The sequence below is a fragment of the Xyrauchen texanus genome, unplaced genomic scaffold (assembly GCF_025860055.1).
Source record: "Xyrauchen texanus isolate HMW12.3.18 unplaced genomic scaffold, RBS_HiC_50CHRs HiC_scaffold_616, whole genome shotgun sequence".
Lineage (NCBI taxonomy): Eukaryota > Metazoa > Chordata > Actinopteri > Cypriniformes > Catostomidae > Xyrauchen > Xyrauchen texanus.
The window spans coordinates 1-25,000 of NW_026266595.1; the positions used below are offsets into that span (position 1 = coordinate 1).

Genomic DNA, 25,000 nt, shown 5'->3' on the forward strand with positions numbered 1-25,000 from the left:
GCAGGATGAGGAATGACACCCCAGACACCTTCTCAGTGGGCTGATATAGTGGGGTTAAAGGTGTAAACTGAGAGCCCTGAGGTATGCTGTGTGATAACAGTAACCCTTATACTTCCCTTCAGAAGGTGTAAGGCATGGGTGTCGTGAGGAGGGGACAATGTTGTCTCGGGGCCTGTAGCAAAAACTATTATATGAGGAACTATAACAGAAATTTTTTTTTATTTTTAGAGAATTTTACTTGTTTAACTCTGAAACCAACTTATTTTCAGACCCCTAAGACACTTAAATTAAAGAGCATATGGATATTATGTGTGTTGACTGCCCCTGAAAACAACTTCCATGCATTAAAGTGCACGTTAATTGCGTTGTGTCCATTGTGCTGGTAATTATATGGTGATTGGTGATTACCAGGGTTGGGAGGTTTACTTTTGAAATGTATTCCACTACAGATGCAGCATGTATTCTGTAAAATGTCATTTGTACCGTATTCTGTTAGATTACTCAAGGTCAGTAACGTATTCTGAATACTTTTGAATGACTTCTTAAGTACTGGTAGATTTTTTTCACTTGTTTTGACCATAAAAACTCAAGACAAAATACACATGTTAAAAATACATTCTCTGAAAAACATAAATATCTTATGCAGTGTTGTCTCTAAAACAAGATTAATCAAATTTATCTTGTTTTAAGGATTTTTTTTTTGATATTTTTACATTTTTGATAACAAATACAAGAATAATGATCAAGAATATGATTTTTAATATCAAAGGTCTTACTAGAGTAAAATAAATTATGAAATATATATGATCGTGCCTGGTAACATGCACGTAAAATGGCTAGAAATAGCATTTTAGATTAGCGTAAAGCTGAGGTTTATTTCTATTTCTTGTGCTCCAAACTTACTTCAAACTTCTATGTCTGCTATGAATGAAACACTTCTTTAGAAAGTGTTTCTCCGCTGTTCAAATGCACTTTGAATCGCATCATATATATGTATAAATGTTTTCCATCTGAAAGGACTAAATATTAAATGAAACAAATGAAAATAAAATGCAAAGTAATCTCTTCAGTAATCAAAATACTTTTTGAATGTAACTGTATTCTAAGGACCAATTATATAAATTGTAACTGTAGTGGAATTCAGTTACTTATATTTTGTATTTTAAATATGGAATCCTGTTACATTCCGTTACTCCCCAATCCTGGTGATTACTCACCTCAGTCACGCCTACCTCAGGTCAAATGACAGACTCTCGCAACTGAGGGTACATTCTGTACTCATCAGATGACATCACAAGGACTACAACACTCTTCAGGCATTACCCTCTCATTTTCAAGCTAACTATACATTAGAAACAAATCACACTGAACACCAATGAACTGCCTGTATAAAATGGGATAAAATGGTGAAGGGATAATTCACCTAAAATAATATCTGTCATTATTTACTCACCCTCATGTTATTACAAAACGTGTTGACTGTTTCTTTTCTGTGGAACACAAAAGGAGATGGTAGCCAGCATGTCAGCCAGAACGCGGCTCTTTATTCACCATTTAATTTAATCATAAAATAAAAAGTTCCACAGAAGAAAGACAGCAATATGGGTTTAGAACAACATGAAGATGAGATAGTGATGATACAATTACTTTTTTGGGTGAACTATTCCTTTAAGTTCACTGTAATTGTATTGGGAAAGATAAGACTTTGGGTCAGAATGAAGCTAAAGGCACACCATAAGGAAAATTAGCTTCTTTTTTTTATGGTCACAAAGTGTATCAAGATTGAAAAAAAATATAATAATAATAATACAAATAACTTCTTTTTATTGAATACTGATGGAGCAACATCATTTGTGTGAAAAGAAATAATAATAATAAATATTCGTTTTATTATTATTTTTTTACCCCAAATTTGTCATGGTGATATATTGTAAATATAGGGACAATAGTTAACTTTTGAGACAACAAGATGCGTAAAACAAATTAAGATAATGATTATTCAAAATAACTACTTCAGAAAGGGGTGCACCATTTTCTGTTCATTTCAATCACGTTTGGCATTTCATAACATCACAAGTATTTTATAAATAAATTAATCTCCATTGTGATTGGAGATCAATGCAAGCCCACTTTGAACATTTTTCATAACAAATCTATTTGCCTCATGTAAGAAAAACAATGTGTTTAATGGGGGCCTTTAGCCCCTGCAACAGGGGGGCTTTTTACCCCAAACACTATCCTTTGACTAATTAGACAGCTATTAAAAAAAAAAAAAAAAAAGTTTGATCATTTCAGGGATTCTCATTAGCTACTTAAAATTGCAACATTTTAAACATTATTAAATATTATATCAAATGACCTCAAAATCAAACATCAGACATTGCACACAATGATCTCATCTCGAATATTTTGCAGTGTATAGGAATGTACTGTGGTAGATTTTGTTGCTGTTGAGTGTTTTGGGAGAATATAAAATCAAAAGTGCCTTTAGCCCTGTCGTACCCTATAAATGTCTGTTAGAAAAATATTTTCATTTATAGAAGATCATACCTACACGAGAAGTTACTCTAAGTTCAATAATGAATATGGCTAGAAACATTTATATTGTTAGTCATGAAAAGTTCTATACATATAGTGAAATATACTGTATCTAAAAACAAACATTAACACCAAAGCCTTGGGACGTAAAAGTGACATTTTTAAAACACACATGAACTCCTTAAAAATAAATAATTTAATTGTCAAGTGTTGAACATTTTGTTCAGTTTTTCCAAAACTGTAACTTTAAATAACTAAAAACAGACCAGGGTGTCATTAACATCAGACAATGGGAAATGCATGCATGGTATAGCAAAAGGAAAATAGCTGCTACTTACATAATAAAAAAGGAATAAAATACACGTGAATTTAAAATATATTTTGAATTTGTTTCATGCAAAAACAACTTTGTTATTTTGAGTCGAAATGAAAACAATATGTGGCGTTTCTTTTGTGCTGGCCCAGTGCAGGTATTGAATTGGCATATTTTATATACATGGTGAAAACATTGTTTTAAATGTGTACATTTTCTTTAATTACCAAGACAGTTAATTCTGTGCAGCCCAGTGGTTAGGTGACATGTGAAGTACAATAGCTTGAAAAGTGGGGTCCACGTCCATGTGCTTTTCCTTGTTAATAACTGTGTCCATTATAACAACAGCAGGTAGAGGAGCCACATGAGGAAACAGAGAGTGCCAAAGCAGGTGTGCCAGTCCAGCTTGACAGTGTCTAAGTCAGGGCTGTTGTTACCTTTGACCTGTAGCATGGAGCTGGATGAGACAGTGGCAGCTGAGTTAGAGGCAGTGACCACATACTGCCCAGAGTCTCTCACCGCAGCACTCTGAATGAACAACACATGCTTGCCTTCTTTTTGGGACAGTTCTATGTGCTCATCATTGGCCAGTTTGTGTCCATTCTTGAACCTAAAGCAAAGAGTGAATTGTCATGTCACACAGTCACACCACAGCAAAAAAAAAAAAAAAAAAAAAAAGGCACACATTAATACACACTCAATGGAGGAGCAAAATTAGGAGTAATGTTAAAGCTGAAGGTCAATTAGAAGTTAAAGAATAATTCAAGTTAGCCATGGAAGGAAGGTATACATTAAAATGTTAGTTTATATGGAATTTATGTGTGACAGTGGAACAAACTTTAAAATGTCAAATGATACATTTAAGACAAAAATTAGTGGGGAAAAAGTCAAGTTTCCTCAGCAAACATGATTCATGCGGTATTCGAAAATGTGTCATCTTCACTTCAGTAAATAATTGTCTTAATCATTATATTTTTGTCTTTCTTTCCAGACTTGTTTTCAGAGACTATAACTTGGTGTTTATTTGTCTTACCCATTGGTAAATATTTATTTTCTTGTTTTAAGCATAATTCTAGCAAATTTATGTAATAATGTGTTATGTAATAAAAATGAGATAAAGAGACAGAGAGAGAGAGAGAGAGAGAGAGAGAGAGAAGCAATTTGCCAACAGGTTTACAAAAATATTACTCATAACATATTCTCTTAGAAAAATTGCAGTAACACTTTACAATGAGGTTGCATTTGTTAACACAATATTTAACACAAACAAACAATGAAAAAAACTTTAACAGCATTTATTAATGTTGGTTACTGTTCATTTCTATATATACTAATGCATTTTTTTTAGATGTATCAGATTTTAACATTAGTTAATGCAATATTAACTAGCATGAACAAACAAAAAAAAAACAGTATTTAGTAATACTGCAGTATTTAGATAAATTAACATTAATCAAGATAAGAAATGCTGAAAAAAAGCATTGTTCATAGTTCATGATAACTAATGCATTTTACTGTAAAGTGTTACATTATTACACTTTATTCAAATTTGATTCTCAAGTAAAATGTACAGTATCTTGTTTTAAAGATAAAAGAAAATAATTGTATGCAGTGTTGCAAATGCAGTTTCTAAAGCTACACTGCATGTATGCTTTGTGATCTAATTCAGTTTTTGAAAATCTGAATATCAAACAATAATTTTCAAGTAAAAAGAACTTAAAGTTTTTAGATATACAGTAATATCATTTAGAGAATTAACATTCTCCTCTATATATTTAAGAAATAATGGCCAGTTTATCCTCCTAAAAGCAAAACTATGTTATCATTTATGGATCAAGTTTGTTATAAGCCACCCACCAGGTTAATATAGGCTCAGGACATCCAGTGACTTCCACCTCCAGGGTCACCGGAGAGCCTTCCACAACTGTGGCATTAGACAAGGGTTTGGAGAAGTGAAGGCCCAGGCCAGCTGCCAGATTGCCCATAACCTTTTTGGAAGATGGCCGCCTGATTTCCTCTCTGACTGTGGGCTTGCACACATCAGAGTCCTGGCCTGTAGTTAATGGGGTTGGGGTAGCATGCATGCTATGGGACCGAGCTCTACTGGAATCATGCACACTCTCTTGTATCTCGGTATGAATTTCATGCACTGAGTAAAGAGTTTCACTGCATTCAGCATGGCTGCCTTGTGGTGGGTTGCCATATTTGCTCTTGAAGAGCAAGCTGGAGATGGTATTGGACACAAGACTGGGGGCAGGCACTGCTAGGGGGCTTTGAACAAAGGAGGAAGACTCAGCTCTGAACCTGGCCCCCAGACCAGTGGTGGGAGAGGGGTAGCTCTCTGCCTGGCTAGACATCCAGTCCCGCCTCTGGTGTAGGGTGTCCCCATACTGGGAGTGGGATTGGTGGCTGTGCTGGTTAACACGGAGACTGTGAGAACTGACGCAGTAGCCATCATCCAGGTCATTTTCGGACTGTAAAATGTTGGATTCTGGAGTCTCGGATAATGGAGGCAGGGAGATGTCATCAGGGGAGGTGCATTCGTATTCGTCATTGGAGAGCGATTCCTCAGTGAGATGGTCTGGGTGGAAGTCACCTTCAGGTACTGGAGATGCTGGCTCTGGCGTTCCACGTGACAAAAACTCCTCCTCGACAGAGTGATGAGCTGCAGTCTTTGGAAATAAAACCACACATACAAAGTTAAAAGAATAACACATCTGTTAATCATGCACTAATTAGTATGAATAAAATGTTTTGTGGTTATAATTAATGAGTCATTCCAAGAAAGAGTGCCATTTGAGTCCACAAGTGCACTAAATACAAAAATGTCTAGTAAGTGTTTCGCAAGTTTAAGCAGAGTAATTAAAAATGAATTACAAAATAAATGTATGCGATCAAGACATTTTAAAGGAGTATATATTAAATTGCACATGTCTGTATAGCTAGTTATATATTGAAAATATGTACAACATTTATTTCCACCTTGTTTCATAACATAGACAGGAAAAATAGTATATTTAAAGTGATAGTTCTCCCAAAAATGAAAATTCTGTCATCATTTACTCACCCTCATATTGTTCCAAATCCATATGACTTTCTTTCTTCCATGAAACACAAAAGCAAATGTTAGGCAAAATGTCACCCCTAGTAACCATTCACTTTCATTGTATGGAAAGCAAACGGTAGAAAGTAAGTCATACAAGTTTGGAATGTTTTTTGTGTGAACTATCACTTTTATTCTTTCTCCTATTTATAGAGAAGTCATATTATTGATCCTTAATACTAATGACTGGAGGCTATAACCTTGTTAACAGGGAATGCAGCAGCCCTTTTGGCTTGTGATGTTCTACCCTGTCACATGCCCATCACAGAATGGGTAATTTCCAAAACGTATTGAGCTGCTTCGCTGTCTCCTTCCTACATAATCTAGGCAGCTGTCTTCTATAGCAGCATCCTAACTGAAATGGAGCCTCATTAGAGACCGATTTGGAACAGTCTTCTTAGGTAGAATCTCTGGGACATTAAAATAGCACTCATCTCGCACATTGCAAGAGACTCGACACACAACTTATTTCGGTACAAGTGACATGAAAGGAATGACATTTTGGGTAAAATACACTCACTGAGCACTTTACTAGGAACACTATGGTCCTAATAATGTGCCCTACGTGGTATTCTTCTGTTGTTGTCTCTCTGCCTCAAGGTTTGACAAGTTGTACATTCTGAGATGCTATTCTGCTCACTACAATTGTACAGAGTGGTTATCTGAGTTACCATAGCCTTTCTGTCAGCTCAAACCAATCTGGCCATTCTCCGTTGACCTCTCTCATCAACAAGGCTTTTCTGTCCACAGAACTGCCACTCACTGAATATTTTTAGTTTTTGGACCCATTCTGGGTAAACTATAGAGTTGTGTGAGAAAATTCCAGGAGATCAGCAGTCACAGAAATACTCAAACGAGCCCGTCTGTTACCAACAAACATGCCAATTGTGGAAATCACTGAGATCAAATTTTTTCCCACCATTCTGATGGTTGATGTGAACATTAACTGAAGCTTCTGACCCGCATCTGCAAGAATTTATGCATTGCACTGCTGCCACATGATTGGCTGATTAGATAATTACATGAATAACTACAGGTATTCTGCTGTTTTTAATATATATATATATATATATTTTCAAACTGTGTGCCTCAATGAGCTCCCTAGCACCCTGTGTCATGAATCAGTGTATCGTGAACAGTATTTCAGGCACTGACAAGGGTGTTGATCCACAGAACATTGAGACACTATGACTCCATCACCTGCGATACGAGTACGAGCTTTTAAACAACTGGAACATAGTGAACAATGATGCTCCCTGGTTTTTACAGTGCATTCTGGGAATTATTAAGGATGTTTCAGTGCACTAGAACAATTTTGCGATTGGGACAGCCTTAGGAATGGCCGGTTCGCTGATTAGTACTCTGACTACTGAAATAGGGAGCTGATTGAGACACACCCAACATTTATCTTGCTTCATCCACCATCTTGGATTTATTTTTCCACTGAGCTCATCACGGTGCATTCTGAGATTGTCTATTGGCCAAAATTAGATATTTTAGGAGGCAGCATATATAAGATACCTGCCCTTTGGAACAGCCTTCACATTGGGAGCACACCTATCATGTCTGAATGTGCTGTTGAGGCAGCTCACTAGGTTTTGGATATCTCAACATCTTGTTTTATGAATTAAGCTTGAAATGGCACAATGCAATTTATTTACTTATTCACCTTTCCAAAATGGAAAAGGCACTTGTTTCATAGAATGACTCACTTGTGTCAAAGGAGGCCCACCTTGGAATCTGAGGGTGGATGAGGTCTACTGAAGCCCTGATAATTGTCCTCAGAGTTGGTCTTCTGAGCAGAATATGGTTTCTCTGCACCCTGAAACTGTTTTTGGATGTATGTGATGCATGATGGATCTCGTGTAGGTGGTGATGGGGGAGGAGAGGGAGGTGGGATTTCTTGGGAGTCCCTCTTGGCTTGCTGCAGAATGTGACTCCTCCTATCTCGCACCGCAGGGGAATTGTTCACATTAAAAGTGTGGATGTGAGTGGAGGTGGTGTGCATCTCCTCTTTTCTCTCTATAGTAGACTTGTTTGTGATGGTCTCCAGCTTGCTGGTCTTGGAATAGGCCTCCTGGGTGCACAGTCTGATCTCTGACAGCACCTTATGATGCTCTGGATGAGGTTTGTCTGGCAAATCTTGGCTTCGTGTCTTGCGAAGCTGAGGTTTCTTATTTTCTGGATTCTTGTTGATAGGTAACTCTTTAGTACAGTGTGGGCCTGTCATCTCAGGAGTATGTCCACTTTCCTTTTGCTCAGGCTGAAAAATAAAAACATGAAGCGTAAATAAAAATAAAAACATATTTGTAATTGCAAGTTTTCACAATGTGTTAAATCCTGGGTTAACCTTGTTTTAAACCCAGGGTTAAAAGGATAGTTCACCTAAAAATGTAAATTCTGTCTAATTTTTTTTTTTTTTTACCGATCCTCATGCTGTTCTTCTGTGGAACACAAAAGACGGTGTTGGGCAGAATGTTCATTCTCAGTCACTATTCACTTTCATTGTACAGAAAAATGATGCATTGAAAGTGAATGGTGATTGAGGCTGATATTCTGCCTAAAGTTTCTTTTTGTGTTTCACTGAATTAAAATCACATTGGTTTGGAACAAGGTGAGTAAATCATGACAGATTTGACATTTTTGGGGTAAACAATCCCTTTAAGACCACATTTAACCCTTGGTTACATTTTACACTTGTAATTTTGCATGGTGATGGTGGCTACTGTATGCAGTGTGACTTACTAACTCAGGGTAACTGAAGTATGAATAGTGTGAACCAACCATGGAATAAGATAATGGACTGTGTTAAAAATGTCAAGTGTAAAAATTCCAATAAAGTGTTAAATCACGCTTACAGTATCAATGGTGTCCCGTTTGTTGTTTTCTTCACGTGTTTGAGGTTTCAAGGTCTCCAACTGCGAAAACAGTGCAGAAGAATGTATTCATATGTTAACCAAAAAAAAAAAACAACAAAAAAAAACAATGTACCAAAAATTACTTTTTTATCCACCTGTAGTTTGGCCTCAAGGTCCAGCAGTCCATTTGACAGTTCCTTTATTGATTCCACAATTTCATGGTGTTTGTTGACTGTCTTCTCCATATATTTTTTCCCTTCTTCTGCACCTATATTAAAATATCCATTAAATGATCTGGGGCTCAGAGGTGACCAAAAACATTACTATTACAACTGTTAATATTAATAAATATAATGATATTACAACTATTATTATAATTATTAACTCTTATGTTCTGCTTGGGGTCTGATAGACCCCAAGGCCCTGTTAAAAAGTATCAGGTTGATATTCCAAGACTCCTCTTAATCTCATGAGAATGGATTATATCCTAAAAAACCATGTACATATAAATCATTAAGATTTCCTGATTGATGTGCACAATGTAGATTTGTCTAATTTATGTCTACACTCCTGCCAATTGCCCTGTTTAATGTACGTTATGCTGGGTTGAAAAAACCCCAAACTATATATGTATATTGGAAAGCACATTTCTAAGCCACATTTCTAAAAAGAGCATGCCTACTTGGTGATACCACAGAGGATTAAAGTTTCAAATATTATGGGGAGAACAATTTCAAAATTACTATTATTATTTTTACATAATTGGAGTCTCTAAAGTCCCAAAACATAAAGACAGTAAAGTCAATTTCAACAGAACATGGGGATTTAATTCACTTTGTGGTCATTGAGAGAGTAAAGAATAAATTCCTCATACAATATTTCAGTTTCTCACCATGTAACCGCACAGCCAGCTCAGTGATCTGACTGATTCTCTCCTCTTGCTGTGGGATTGTGGGCCACACAAACTTTTCGAATTGTTTGTAGAGAGAGCTGACTGCTTCCTTAGTCTTACATTGAGAGGAATATTTACCCACACGTACAATTGTAGAGCTTGCCTCGTCACACCAGAACTGATACTGCATATAAAATGAAAGGTGAGATGAGAGACTATTTTCAAAGAGTATTTATAACCATTTTACTGTGGTACTGCTTTGAAGCCACACATACAAGTGACAGCAATGAATATTAGCTCTGTTTTATGTTTCTCCTGCAGTTTTCTGCAACAACATTATTTGAAAGATCTAAAAGTAAATAGAAATACAAAACTTTGCAATACAGAATATTTCCAAAAACACAAAGGAGATTTTAGGCAGAATGTTAGGAACTTTCAGTCTTAGTCCTGTCCCCATTCACTATCATTGGATCTTTTTTGCAATAGAGCAAAAGTGAATGTTGACTGAGACTCAGTCCTTTACATTCTGCCTAACACCTAATTTTGTTTCCATGAAAAAAAGAAACCCATAGGTGTTTGGAACAAGATGAGGGTGATTACTCCTTAACATGTAACAATGTACATTTTGAAAGCAGCCAATAAAGCCTCACAATACATAGTATATTCCTAGTGCATTCCCACCTCCTCTAAGGCTTGCTGAAGCTTGATATTTATATCCAGGTTCTGTCTGTACTCCTCCACTGTCCTGTCAAAGTCGCCCACCTGTCTCTGTAGCTCATTTAAGGTATCCTCAATCTCTCTGAGGTTGTTGCCAATGAAATGCTTCTCACTGCTACTAGATACCTTCAGAGTGAAGGCTTGTAGCTTCTTCTTTAAAACCTGCAAAAGATAAAGACTATTTAACAAACAGACAACTTTCAAAACAGTTAAAGTGGGAGAGATCGCGTACAGGTATGATTTAGTATGTACTGTATTTAGTCACTGCTTAGTGAAGATTAAAAATGAAAAGTTCATAAAATGAGAACATGTAGATTAAAAATTGTGTCATTACCTGTAGCTTTTCGATGTATATCTCAATTTGCTGGATCTGATTTTTCACTGCCTTTAAGTTTCTCGACTTCTCATTTTTCTTCACGTAGTTGAATTTCAAATTGTTGAATTTCTTCTTCAGATCTTTGAAGGACTCTCTCAGCTAAAATTAAGCATTTAGTTAGAAAAATGTACAGTAATTATTGTTCAAGTAAATCATGCAGAGAAATGTCCCAAAGTGCATAAAAGTAACAGTGAACTATAACGGCATCCATCCATCCATCCATCTATCTCAAACAAGTTTGCCAAACATCCCCACAGTCTGCTGATGCTCCCACAAACAGAACAATGTTTTGATAGTGCCACAGAGCCAATTATAATTTTTGGGAAAATTTAACTTATTGTTTGGAAATCCAAACAAAACGTCATCCTCTTTAACATGTTGATTATGGCATGTGTAGCCAAATATTTTAAAGATTAAATGTAAATGGATGTGGGAGGATCTGTAGAAGACGGAAGAGTGGGGTTGTGCTCAGTCCTGGGGGATTATTTTAGATGGATTAAAGGTTGGAGCAGTGGATGATTTACAATGCAGATCCATTTCTGTCCAGACTGTTAGGCTTTTAGTGTTGACTCTCCAAATGAAAGGCTCAAGTGTCGCCAAAAGACAGCTGCAGCGCAACTCCGAGATCCAGTTATAGGGCTCTTGTAACCGTCTTACTGTATTTTTCCAAAAGTGGGCTGCAGAGGGAGTTTCTAATGGAACCCAGATAGAGGGAAGGGCGCAGAGGGAGGTTAAATGGATTGTTTACCCCAAAATTAAAAATCTGTTTATTTACCTTCATGTTGTTTCTCACTTGCATGACTTCCTTTCTTCCATGGAACACAAAAGATGTTAGTCTCAGTCACAATTCACTTTTATTGCATCTTTTTTTCATACAATGAAAGCATCTCCTTTTGTGTTCCACAGAAGAAAGAAGATAATATGGGTTAAAACAACATGAGAGTGAGTACATGATGACAGAATTTTTATTTTTGGGTGAGCTATCTCTTTCAGAGACCACACTTAAGGCTTAATGGTGACTCAAAATGTGCTCAGTTAACATTTACAGTAGCAGCTGTTGGTCAGGGGTTATATTCTGTTATAAGGTGTATGGCAAACCACATCTCAAAGGGATAGTTTACCCCCAAAAATATTTGTATATATATATATATATATATGAATGGTGACTGAGGATGTCATTCTGCCTAAAATCTTCTTTTGTGTTCCACTGAAAAAAGAAATTTGTATCGGTTTGGAACAGTGAGGGTCCCTTTAAGGTGAACTATCCCTTAAAGATTTCAGACAGCAATTTTTCTAAACAAACTCATCTAAAAATCTAAACCAGCCAAAATCGCTACAATGGAACCGAATCAGATATTTATATGGCAGTATCTGTAAGCTTCTTTAAGCAGTACACTGTAGCAGTGAGTGGACTTAAGAATTGGTGGCGAGAGAAATGGTGACACCTTTCCTTGCAGAAGAACAGCAGCAACTGTCCAAGCTAAAATGTTTACTCATGCATATTAATGAATGAATGGTGATGAGATTGGCATGACTGACAACATATGGTGAATCACATGGACATTAAATTAGAAATGATGTTGAGTCACGCACATATAACAGGTTTATTTGTAAAAAGAATATGGATTTTTAACTAAGCAAATAAGTATGGATCTTGGAAACATTTAAATAAAATTTCACATCAAACTAGAACATTGAAAGACTCAGTCGTGCCAGGCAGTGTACTGTGTGCAATTACTGTACAGCTACTAAAATGTCCTTGGTCTATTTAAACTCTTGCAGCAGTCATGCATTGTAATAGCATGGCATCTCGTAACATATGTGACTTGAATATCTGTTTAAGAAGCCTAGGAATCTCCATCTACTGGAGAGAAAGATAGAAACTGAGGTCATAAAACACTGGTTTACCTAAAAAGTACCATGGTTAAATGCTCTCTACATTGGTTTTGTTTTCTTTACATAATGTCTTACATAATAGGTTCTTCCCACTATTGACATAATTAGTTTATGGCGATCTATCCATGGAGAGTGTGACATTCTGCACAGAACCAAAACCTTGCAATGTGTTATGGTCGCTTCCAACTTATCATTTCAAAAGGTCTAAACTCCTATTGAGTGCTTATTCATCAAGGAAAAAGGTATTGCCACTAGAGGGAGACAGAGATTACAATACTATGTACAGTGTGGCCTAAAAGTCTGAGACAACACTGACAATCTGGCAATCAAAATTTAACACATGGAAAATATGGGTTTATGTGAATGAAATATTTAAAGGAATAATTACCCCAAAATGTACATTTTCATATTATTTATTCACCCTCATACAATCCCAGATGTGTATGACTTTCTTCTGCTGTACACAAATTAAGATATTTTGAATATCTTAGCTCTGTATGTCCATACAATGCAAGTGAATAGTGGCCAGAACTTTGAAGGTCCAAAAATCATATAAAGACAGTATAAAAGTAATCCATATGACTCCAGTGGTTAAATCAATATCTTCTGAATCATTATGATAGGTGTGGGTGAGAAACAGATAAATATTTAAGCCAATTTTACTATAAATTCTCCTTCTTGCCCAGTTAAAAAGGACTCAAAATGATCTCATGATTTACTCACCTTTAATCCATCCCAGATGTGTGTCTTTCTTTCCTTCTTCAGCAGAACCGAAATGAATATTTTAATAAGCACAGATTTTAATTTCAGCTCTGTATGTTCATACAATGCAAGAGAATGGGTGCCATCAGGTTGCTGGCTGTTTGATGGTCCAAAAGTTATATTTAGGCAGCATAAAGTAATCTACAGCACACGACTCCAGTTGATCAATTCATGTCTTCTGAAGCAAACCCATAGCTTTGTGTAAGAAACAAAACAATAATTAAAAATCTTTACTTCGAGCCAGCGCTGGGATGCTGTTTGAAATTACCTAACTCTCACATGACATTTGTCAATCTGTTGTAAACACAGCGCGAGCTTATGACTTCTCGCGTGAACATGCCATCACACTTATATCACATGACAGCTCCATGATGAGTCGACTGCTGGCAGGAAGTGTTTTTTAAAAATGTATAAAGTTTTAATTATCTATTTATTTTTTACACAAACCTAACGATTTTAATTAGAAGACATTAATTGATCAACTGTGGAGTTGAATGGTTTACATTTATGCTGCCGAAATATGCCTTTTGAACAGTCAAACAGCCAGAGCCTAATGGCACCCATTCACTTGCATTGTGTGGACATACAGAGCTGAAAATTATTTATACAAATCTTTATTTTGGTTATGCTGAAGAAGGAAGGACATACAGATCTGGGACGGCTTAAAGGTGAGAGAATTTACATTTTTGGGTGAACTATTCCTTTTAATATTGATCTGTTTCTAACCCACACCTACCATATCACTACTTATATGCTGTCTTTATATGCTTTTTGGACCTTTAAAGTTCTGATCATTATTCACTTGCATTGTATTAACCTACAGGGCTGAGATATTTTTCTAAAATCTTCATTTGTGTTTGACAGAAGAAACAAAGTTATACACATCTGTGATGGCATGAGGGCGAGTAAATGAAGAGAATTGTAATTTTTGGGTGAACTATCCCTTTAAGAGTGCACTATTTCTGTCACTCATTGAAGCACACAATATGTGCGCTCAAATCATGCTGAGATAACATGGATCATCAGTTATTTTCAACTGGAGTACAAGTAGTCATTAAAGCAAAAAGGGGACATACATCTAAAAAAAAAAAATCTGAATGTCACGTTAATTCTTTAATTTAACTTGTCACTTACTGTAAATTATACTGCTGATAATAGAATTTATAAACTAAAAATAGAGAATGTTAAATAGAAGCCTTTTCTCAGACTTCTGGACCCCACTGTTTGTTTATGAAATGTTTTTGGAGCCTCTCAAATAATTAAATTTAATACATATATACATATAATACATATATATATAAACCTGAAATGGTTTCCTGGGCCCTGGGAGGCCTGCATTGTAATCCTGGGGAATGATTGTTGGATTTGTGTGGGGTGGTGGGTGGGAGGCAGTAAGTATGTGATAAGAGTGGAATCCTTCCTCATATCTGAAGTGACGAGAGACATTTGGCAGAATCCCTCAGTCAACACAAGGGGAGACAAACCTTGGAGTCCACAGACTAAATTTAACAAGAACAGCCAAGCTATAAATAATTCAAGAGACAAGAGAGAGCTACATAAGCCAGACACAAGTGTTGGATTTGTTGGCAGGAAAATAAGTTAAAGCATCTCTCAGAAGAATGACAGGGCTGTATCTAAATCCTTCTTCATATAGTTAATATCATGGGAAATCAAATTAGCCTTGAACATTTGAGATAAAAGGGATGTACTATGAAAACATACTGTTACTGTTAGAACTGAAAAAGTCCTCCACAGTGGAAAAAAATAGCATTTATTAAATCCAAGCTGCAAAAACAGCTAGTTCCGAACTTCTAAAATTTTAGACGTCAGACGGATAAATTCTTATAAACACATGCTCGTCAACATTTACATGTCAATGACACACATGTCTTAAGAATCCTTTAGAATTGTATTATTTGATATGGAAGCCTTTTGCTCTGTCACAAAAACAAGTTTGAGCAAAACCTGTTGATCCAAGTTTTCCCAGCATGATTTCACAATTTTCCAAAGGGCATCTTGTGTGCCTCAATGGAAGCAAAGAAATCTGACCTTATGTACAAATGAATTGGCATTGTCAATGTCACAAATTTGTTGATTAGTGGCCTGGTAATTGTACTGAATGTAAAATATTGCTATTATTAATTATTCATTTTATATATATAAAAAAATAATATATTTTCAGGTTTAAATTTTTGAATTTCATATTTTCAGTATGTAGACTTTAATTAAAACAGTAGCCTGTGTGATATTACCAATTTAAATCAGGTAATGAATTAAAGACCTCACACTGACACGTCAAAAACAAATCACAGTTTAGGAGCTTTAATTTTAGTGTCTTTCCTGAAATGTATCGATTAGATCACAGTTGATTAGAGATAGTAACTGATCCAAACCCTGGCCGAAACAAAGACAATACTCACTTCATTGATTTCTTCCTTATAGAGACAGCAGTGGACATTGATCATCAAACACTCTTCACACTTGTTGGCCTCAGCAATCCAGTTTTCACTTCCTCTCTCCAACCTTTCCAGCTTCTCCTGTAACCGCTGCGCTGACAACACCAGCACACGCTTGGAGCATGAAGGTGGAAAAGGGAGACTGATTGTTATTTGTGGCACTTTCATAAAGTTTTCATCAAAGCAACATGTATCCATCTAATGGACCCTTTTCACATTTAGAACATGGAAGTAAGCTATAGCGTTATATAGGTCAACTTCTATAGCGGTGAATGAAAGGCCACAGTATATTTGTGCTGACTGCAAAATAAAAAATAATGTATTACACTTCCATGACTTTCCACATTACGGCAGTCAGAAGAGAGAGAAAGATGCCAAATTGACTCACTCCTCCTCCAGCAGCTAGCTAGCTAGCTAGCTAACTCTCTCTCTCTCTCCATTCCAGAGTAATATAACAAAATATAAATGTATACTAAATAATAATAATAAAAAGCTTGCTAGATTTACTTTTCTAAATAAGGCAGAAACGCATCATCACAGGCTGTGAAAAGGGTCCATTTTGAGCATTAGTATATTGTAAAAAGACCCCATGAAATTGCTTGATTAGTAGTATTGTCCCTGAATTTTTCCTGTGTATGTTCTATTGAAAATAAGAAGTTGGGGCTAGACACATCAGAGGACTCATCCCTCCCCCCTTTATAATGTACCTTTATACTGTAGCCTATAGGCCTACATACAATATGTTGGCTAGAATAAACAGAAGAAAAAAATTATGATTATTTTAAATGATTAAACTACACAATTAAAGAATGAAATTAAGACATGATGCTACACTATCTACTACTGTATTTAACTGATGTCACATAGCTTGTTCAAAGGTGTGTGAATTCTGCAAAGAGAGACAAAAATCTTGAGTTCAAATTTCAGAGAGTATGCCAGTGGTCAGCAGATGTGTTTTTAGCATGGGGTGCACAATAATATAAAACCCATTCTGCCTCAACTTTTGCTTCTAGCATGTAAGGATACTTCTCGTCCTATTCAGACATATAGCAGCAGATGTGGGAGGTGGCAGAGGAGTATGAAGTTTAGCGCAGGGAGGTGCTTAGAGAAAATCCCCATTGAAATTTCAATGAGCTATTCTTTCATTACTCTCTGATGGTTTCTCATAACAGAAAAGCATTAAACTCTATGTCAATTTAAAACATCATTTAAAGCAATCAAATTACAGCTAAGACTAATAATGGGGTCAAAAGGACATGGCTTGTAAAATTGGGACAGTCCTGGTTTTAATAGGACTTCTGGTCACCCTAGTTCTCTTTAAGAATTTTATTTTACAAAAATTTGGATATGCCCATGAGTGCAAGATGCAATATTTTTTGGTTTGATTTCCCAAAAGAGAATGACTGTAAATTTTAAGTGAGTAGATATGCTATAAGATAATTTTGACATACCACTTTTTTGTGTGTGCATTAGTGTGTAGTTGGCTTTAAAGCTAATAGACTAATTTAAACAGCTTATCCGGACTAATTTCAAATTTTTTTCTGGTGCAGGTATAAGGAAAATATTGGCATGAAATATTGCAAGGTAATCAGCCCATTTCGCACCGACTGCTGCACAGTGCTGGTGATGTCTACACCCAGGGAAAGAGCGAGCTTGTACAGATGTCGAATATGCCTCTGCCTCTCTTGGTGCTGGGTCAGCTGAGTCCTGGCCTGGCTGGCATCATGGAACACAGTCACTGGATCTGTCTTTATTAAGCTATCTAGCTGCAAATAAAAAAGTAAACATAGCTATTGTTGCTTTGGACAAGAATTACTCTACAAGGCAAAAGTATGTGAAAACCCACTTTAAATTAATGGGGTTGACTACTTAATTAATGGCAGTAAAGACAAATCTCAATAGTAAGACATACTATGACAATTTATGACAAATTGTCATTTTAGATGAACTATCCCTTTAAGTAAATTTTATTATGCGGATTCTGATTTTTAAATCCATTACACTGTACATCTTTTACTTGCTCCATCATTTTGAGTCACTTGGAGTTTTATGCACTTACGTAAAAAGGCAAGACTTGAAATTACGATATTCCGGCCCCTGATATACAGTTTGGAGTAAAAACAATAATTATATTGTTTAGAAAGCTGAGATTTTAATTTCTTATTTTAGTGCATAAAACTCAAAATGTGTTTCTGGGTCAGAGTGACTCAACATTATGGAGCAGGTCACATTTTATTGCTTTTCGAGCCTTTCTTGAATTCTTTAGGGTTCTGGTGGAAATTAAACTTTACCTCTTGATAAAGCTGATGGAATTTGACGGTCATGCTAAGAACAGTTTCATACTCTCTGAGTTTATCTCTGACACGCTGATGTAGCTGAAGAAGCTCAGAAACTCTCTCATTCTTCTCTTTGACTGGTATTCCTTTCAAGGCAAGCAGCTCGGATGTCTTAACAAGGAATTCCATTTCTGCATTCAGTTGCTATGAAGTGTTTTAAATGAAGGTTAGTTGTGAAGTTGCTTAATCAGATCAGATCATAAAGAGATCAAAAAGGTTTATCTTACTAGGAACTGTGGCTTTGCAGAGTTAAAGTTCTCCTGTAGCTTTGACACAGACTGAGGATCTCCACCCAAATCAACTTTTGATGCTGGAGCAAAGATCTCCTCCATTGCTTTTAAGTCACGAAGAACCTGCAAGCAAGTAACAAAAAACAGAGGGCATCAGGTTTGACAAAGGTTGTCTCTTGGGGCCTGGGTAGCTCCGTGAGTATTGAAGCTGACTACCACCCCTGGAGTCGCAAGTTCGAATCCAGGGTGTGCTGAGTGACTCCAGCCAGGTCTCCTAAGCAACCAAATTGTCCCGGTTGCTAGGGAGGGTAGAGTCACATGGGGTAACCTCCTCGTGGTCACGATTAGTGGTTCTCACTCGTGGCAAGTTGTGCATGGATCGCAGAGTGCAGCATGAGCCTCCACATGCTGGGAGTCTCCGTGGTGTCATGCACAATGAGCCACGTGATAAGATGCATGTATTGACTTTCTCAGAAGCGGAGGCAACGGAGACTTGTCCTCCGCCACCTGGACTGAGTAACCGCGCCACCACGAGGACCTACTAAGTTGTGGAAACTGGGCATTCCAAATTGGGAAGAAAAGGGGATGAAATGCTGTTCGCAACCCATTTTACTTCTGTAATTTGTTGTATTTCTGAGTGAAACAGGACATTCAATGAAACAAAAAATAATAAATAAATAAAAATGTAGGGTGGGACTTAATTTTATTCATTACAAATTGACTGGATTGTAAAAAATGGGGTTACATTACAGAATGGAGCCATGTGGTTAGAGGGAGGGGTTTAAAAGTAAGAGAGATTTGTGACTTGAGCCAAAATGTTCTTTCAGAGGTGGAGAATATTATAACATTTTAATAAAACATTGCAAACACATAATTTTTGGGGAATTATTTGGAATAACTAGCATATATGAATTGTGCACTATAAGACCAGGAACTTGCATCAGTATAGTAAACAGGGTCACACATTGACAAGTTACCTTTTTGAGTTGATCCTTCAATTTTTTCCACTGCTTCTTTACAGATTTGATCTCACTATAATGAAGTTGCCAAGATGTCCACAGATCAGATAGCTCAGATTTTGTCCTGGTCAGGGTCTCCATATGATTTTCCACAACATTTCCTGCTGCTTTAATATTCAGATTCAGGTTGCCACTGACCTGCGATCAGCATCAATCAACAAAGAAAACTTAGGGTTCAAAAGTATTTTAAAACATCAGTTAACATTTGTCATTATACATTTGGTCAATCCAGGGGCGTAGCACCAACTTTTGGGCCCCCTGACCAATTTGGGTTTGTGGTGGGGATAATGTCCAGTATAAACATATTCTTTTCGTCAGTTTTTCATCATAATGGTTGTATTTTAGCTTTTGAACATTTGTAAAATTCAATATATTTCATCAATAAAAGTTTTGAAACTGCATTTAATGTGTTGAATGTTTATAGTTTACATGCATAACTTGTTCTTTTTACAATGATTTACTTTGCTACTCAGAATACATGCTAAATTGGTACGGTCTCTTTAACCCTTGTGCATCCTTGTGGACATTTTTGGCTTTTTCAGTATTGTTTTTTTGATAACTTTGTCTGTGTTAATGCTAACTGCATAATATTTTCCACAGGTGTGAATTTTTATTGGAATTTTAATATTTCACCCTATTTTCTTTAAAAAAATATTTTTTGCACTAGTTACACAAAATACTCCCTCTTAGCGTCGTTTTGGACAAAAATGGCACATTGAAACCCATTAAAACTGCGATTTTTAATCCCAGTGCCATTTAACTATAAAATTATGCAATCTTGTTTAACATGCTTTCATTATGTTGGCAAGGCTTCAAAATTTACATTTTAAATATTTTTTACCAGATCGTGCCATTTTTTCAGGTTTGGCATATCATCAGCTTTTGTTGTTGTTTTCTGCTGTTTTTGGCTTATGCATATTATAGAGCCAATTAGATACATTATGAATATATAATTGTGTGAGTGTGTTGGTATGGATTTCAGAGTGTGGTTTGTATGTGTCTGAGGCTCTAATAATAAAAATAAAAAAAATTCTGTTTCGCATTTATTAAATTGAAAATAATTATAATTATTATATTTTTTATAAAAAACAAACCGGCATTTAAAGTGTTAAAATTCTGAAAATAAATGAATGTTTGGTAACTATGATTAGAACTGATTCTGGTTAAAATATAAGTCAGTGAAAGTAGAAAAAAATATTATTCTATAATATTTTTATGACACTTTTTTGACATGGCCATTTTTGTCCATTATGGACCTAAGTGGTAGCTTTTTTTTAAATCTGATACTGCATAAAAAATATGAAAGCATCAAAATGAATGTTGTTGTTAATCATTGACATATCCGAGGCTCTAATAATCAAAGAAAAAAATTCTGCTTAGCATCTATTAAATTTAAAATAATTACTATTTTTCTTTTTTTCCTAAAAAAAACAACAGTGGCATTATGTAAACAAACCAGCGTTTAAAGGGTTAAAATTCTAAAAATGAATGAATGTTTGGTCATTATGATTAGAGCTGATGCTGGTTAAAAAAATTATGTCAGTGAAAGTGGTAAAAAATATAAATCTATAATATTTTTATGACAGTTTTTGGAAATGGCCATTTTTGTCCATAATGAACCTATGTGTAACTTTTTTTAATTGATGCACAAGGGTTAAATAGACAACAGAATCGGAGCACAACGACAAGTGATTTTGCTTTTGGTGAATTAATGTGAGGAAAATTTCACATGTATTTCGTGGTGTTCTGGAGAAAAATAACATATAGTCATCATAGATAAACATCTGTTGGTACATTTTGCACTGAAGTAAAATATGTTTATATAGTAGATGAGTGAGTAGTGGCAGATGTTGACAGTTTGATTTGAATTGTGAACGTCACTTTATTAAGCAAGAATTGTTGTTCTCTGTTTAATAAAGAGCATATAATGATGTAGTTGTTAAAAATGTTACCTTTTATTTTCTCGCCAAAAGCAATTTTTTCCTCACATTTGGTGCGAACCAAGTGTTAATTTTAGACTAAAATTGGAGGAGACAAGGAGATTATCGGGGAACTCCCCATTTTTACAGGTGGAAACCAGAGTACAATGTATATTCCAACCAAAAGCATGTTATTAATATACAGGGTTGGGAGGGTTCATTTTGAAATGTATTCCACTACAGATTACAGAATACATGCTATAAAATGGAATTTGTAATGTATTCCATTAGATTACTCAAGGTCAGTAATGTACTTTGGATTAATTCTTAAGTACTGGTAGATTTTTCACTTGTTTTGACTATAAAAATTCTGCCAGTACAGCAAGACAAAATACACGTTAAAAATACATTCTCTGAAAAACATAAATATCTTATGCAGTGTTGTTTCTAAAACATAATGAATCAAATTTATCTTGTTTTAAGGATTTTTGTAATTTTTACAGGAAAACAATACAAGAATAATGATCAAGAATATGATTTTTGCCCTAATATCAAAGGTCTTACTATAAAAAAATTAATTAAGATCCAATGTGAATTTTCTTGATAAAATAATATGATCGTGCCTGATAACATGTGCATGTAAAATGGCTAGAAATAGCATTTTAGCTTAGCGTAAAGCTGACAATTTACACAAGGTTTATTATCATTTCTTCTGCTCCAAAGTTACTTCAAATGTACTTCTCTGTCTGCTCGTATGAATGTAACACATCATAAGAAAGGGTTTCACTGCTGTATGTTTTCCATCAGAAAAGACTAAAATTTAATTAAACAAATGACAATAAAATTTAAAGTAATCTCTTCTGTTATCAAAATACTTTTTGAATGTAACTGTATTCTAATTACCAATGATTTAAAGTGCAACTGTAGTGGAATACAGTTAATTACATTTTGTATTTTAAATACGTAGTCCTGTTACATGTATTCTGTTACTCCCCAACCCTGGTAATATATACAGTATACATATATATATATATATGACATAATGGCATATCAATGAAGCCTTTCTGTGAGTCCCCCTCCAATGAGGGCCCCTGTTACTCAGGTCCATCATTGGTCCAACACCCCTGGGCCAACCCTAAGATTTGTCCACAGGTTTGCAAAGATCATCGGTTGTGGAGCTTGCAATATAATGACCAGCAAAGTTTCCTACCATGTTAGAGGAATTGATGAAATTGTTGCCTAGGTCCTGCATGGTGAAAAAACTCTGCAGAAGAGACTGCCACTTAGTATCCAACATTTCCTTTATGGTTGCACATGTTCCATCATTCTCCTCCTCTTCTTCTGGCCTATTCTTGTAGCATTCCTGCAATGTTCTTATCTGCTCTTTAACCTGTGCCAGCACACAAATATCTTTAGTGGAGCAATGCTAAGCTTGCATAAAGAATGGAATATTGCTCTTTTCTAAACTAGAATAAAAACATTAAATGTATAAACAGAGTTACAACCACACCTCATCAGCAGAGCGTAAGAAGTCCACATAGGGTTTGAGGATCTCCACATGTGTTGAAATGTCCCTGACCAATGTTTTCATCTGTTCTGCCAGAAGTGAGGCTTTGTTAGACAAATCGACTGTCTCTGAGGATTCCAGCCCCTGCAGCTCCTTTATAAAACCAGCTATAGCCTCTGATTCTCTCATAACATCCTGCCAGTCAAATACAGATACCATACAGAGAAAGACAATTTGAGATGAGAAGACAAACATACTTGAGTCTTGAATGTTCTTGAACTTTAAGCCACTTTTATAAATATATTTAGCTGTAACAAGTTGCTAAATAACATCATATTGTAATCTGAGTGTTGGTGTGGATGATCATGGCATCACCTGAGACTGTGAGAGAAGCTCAACATGTTTGTTAAGTGTGTCCTCAGCCTCAGTTAAAGTTAAACCTGGCTCTATGCTGGCAGAGAGGGCACTGTTGCTGTTCTTAATCCAGGCAGAGACCTGGAGAGATTCAGAGGAGTTTAAGATAAATAATTGTGACAAATTATCTGTGCTTTTCAACAAGAGAGTTACAATAGTAAGGCTTTACCTAAGGTGCTCAAGCAAATGAGAAAATATCTATATCTAAATATCTAGGGCAAAATGTCGTTGAATGTATTAAAATGTGTTAGCTGCTTGTACAGTACAGTACATGACATTACAAATGTTCAGGTTACATTTCCTATTGAAGACAGATGAATAAATAAAAGGTAATTTTGACTTTTCTTACAAATACGTGACTTTATTTCTCACAATTGTAACTTTATATCTTGCCATTTCAAATGCACAGAAATGACACACACTTTAAATATGACAAGTATGTCTTCTTGTTGGGTTGCTTGAGATCACCCTCAAATATTATTTCTGTGTGTGTACAGAGAATACCACTTTTTCTATACCTTATCTACCAGTTCTTCAATTGCATTCACCAGTTGCTGTCTTTTGCCAGTGAGAGCTTTGTGGGCGTGGCACTCGTGACTCAGCACCTCCACCCTCTCTTTGATGTATCCAAGCATCCTTTGCAGCCCTCCGACTTGGACACTAACAAACAAACACACACACATGCTCCATGGATGCCTGGTACTGCAGAGAACATCACAAGCCTGTTATCACTCCACTGACATCCTGGAATCAGTAAATCTGCTGTGATAGGTTCTATTTTTTTAGCACACTGTAGCACCTGCTTTTTGTTTTCTCACCTTTGTGGTTTGATCTTCTGAAGTAACAGCTGACCTCTCTGAAGAGCCTCAGTGGACGCCTCTTTTATACTGCATGAAATTTCTTTATGTTTCTTCCCCAGCTCAGGTAATGACAGAGCTTGAGTCTTCAGGTCTTTAATTGCAATTTCTATGGTGCCCAGCACCTCAAATGCCTGGAATAACAATGATTATATATATATATATATATATATATATATATATATATATATATATAGATATACACCAATCAGCCACAACATTAAAACCACCTGCCTAATATCGTAGACTTTGTCAGCTTTTAACCAGTCTGGGCATTCTCTGTTAACCTCTCTCATCAACTAGGCACTTCCGTTCACAGAACTGCCGCTTACTGGATGTTTTTTGTTTTTGGCACCATTTGGAGTAAATGTTAGAGACCGTTGCACATTAAAATCCCAGGAGATCAGCAGTAACAGAAATACACAAACCAGCCAATCTTGCAGTGAGCAGCAGTTCTGCAGATGGAAATGCCTTGATGATGAGAGAGGTCAACTGAGAATTGTTCGAACTGACAACGTCTATGTTAACTCAGATAACCTCTCTGTACAATTGTGGTGAGAAGTATAGCATCTCAATATGCTATTCTGAGATGTGATCTGGTGCTGTTTTGGTGGCACGAGGGGGACCAACACAATATTAGGCAGGTGGTTTTAATGTTGCAGCTGATCAGAGTATATATATATATATATATATATATATATATATATATATATATATATATATATATATATACACACACAAAACTCACAAAATAAGTCACAATCTAAACACACTTGATTGAATTCATATTTATCATGGCATTACAAA

General features: G+C 35.9%; 1 protein-coding gene across 1 annotated transcript; it reads right to left on the reverse strand.

Moving 5' to 3' along the window:
* Nucleotides 1–728: 728 nt before the first annotated feature.
* LOC127642437 (coiled-coil domain-containing protein 141-like) lies at nucleotides 729–24,327 on the reverse strand (the record flags this gene model as incomplete). Its single annotated transcript, XM_052125052.1, has 18 exons — nucleotides 729–3,461; nucleotides 4,709–5,523; nucleotides 7,687–8,217; nucleotides 8,813–8,872; nucleotides 8,968–9,080; nucleotides 9,705–9,888; nucleotides 10,386–10,583; nucleotides 10,756–10,896; nucleotides 15,876–16,025; nucleotides 17,516–17,677; nucleotides 18,203–18,391; nucleotides 18,475–18,600; nucleotides 19,455–19,634; nucleotides 22,626–22,805; nucleotides 22,926–23,117; nucleotides 23,298–23,417; nucleotides 23,855–23,996; nucleotides 24,155–24,327. Coding segments are annotated over 18 exons (3,930 nt in total), but the record flags the coding sequence as incomplete, so codon positions are not given.
* Nucleotides 24,328–25,000: the final 673 nt, after the last annotated feature.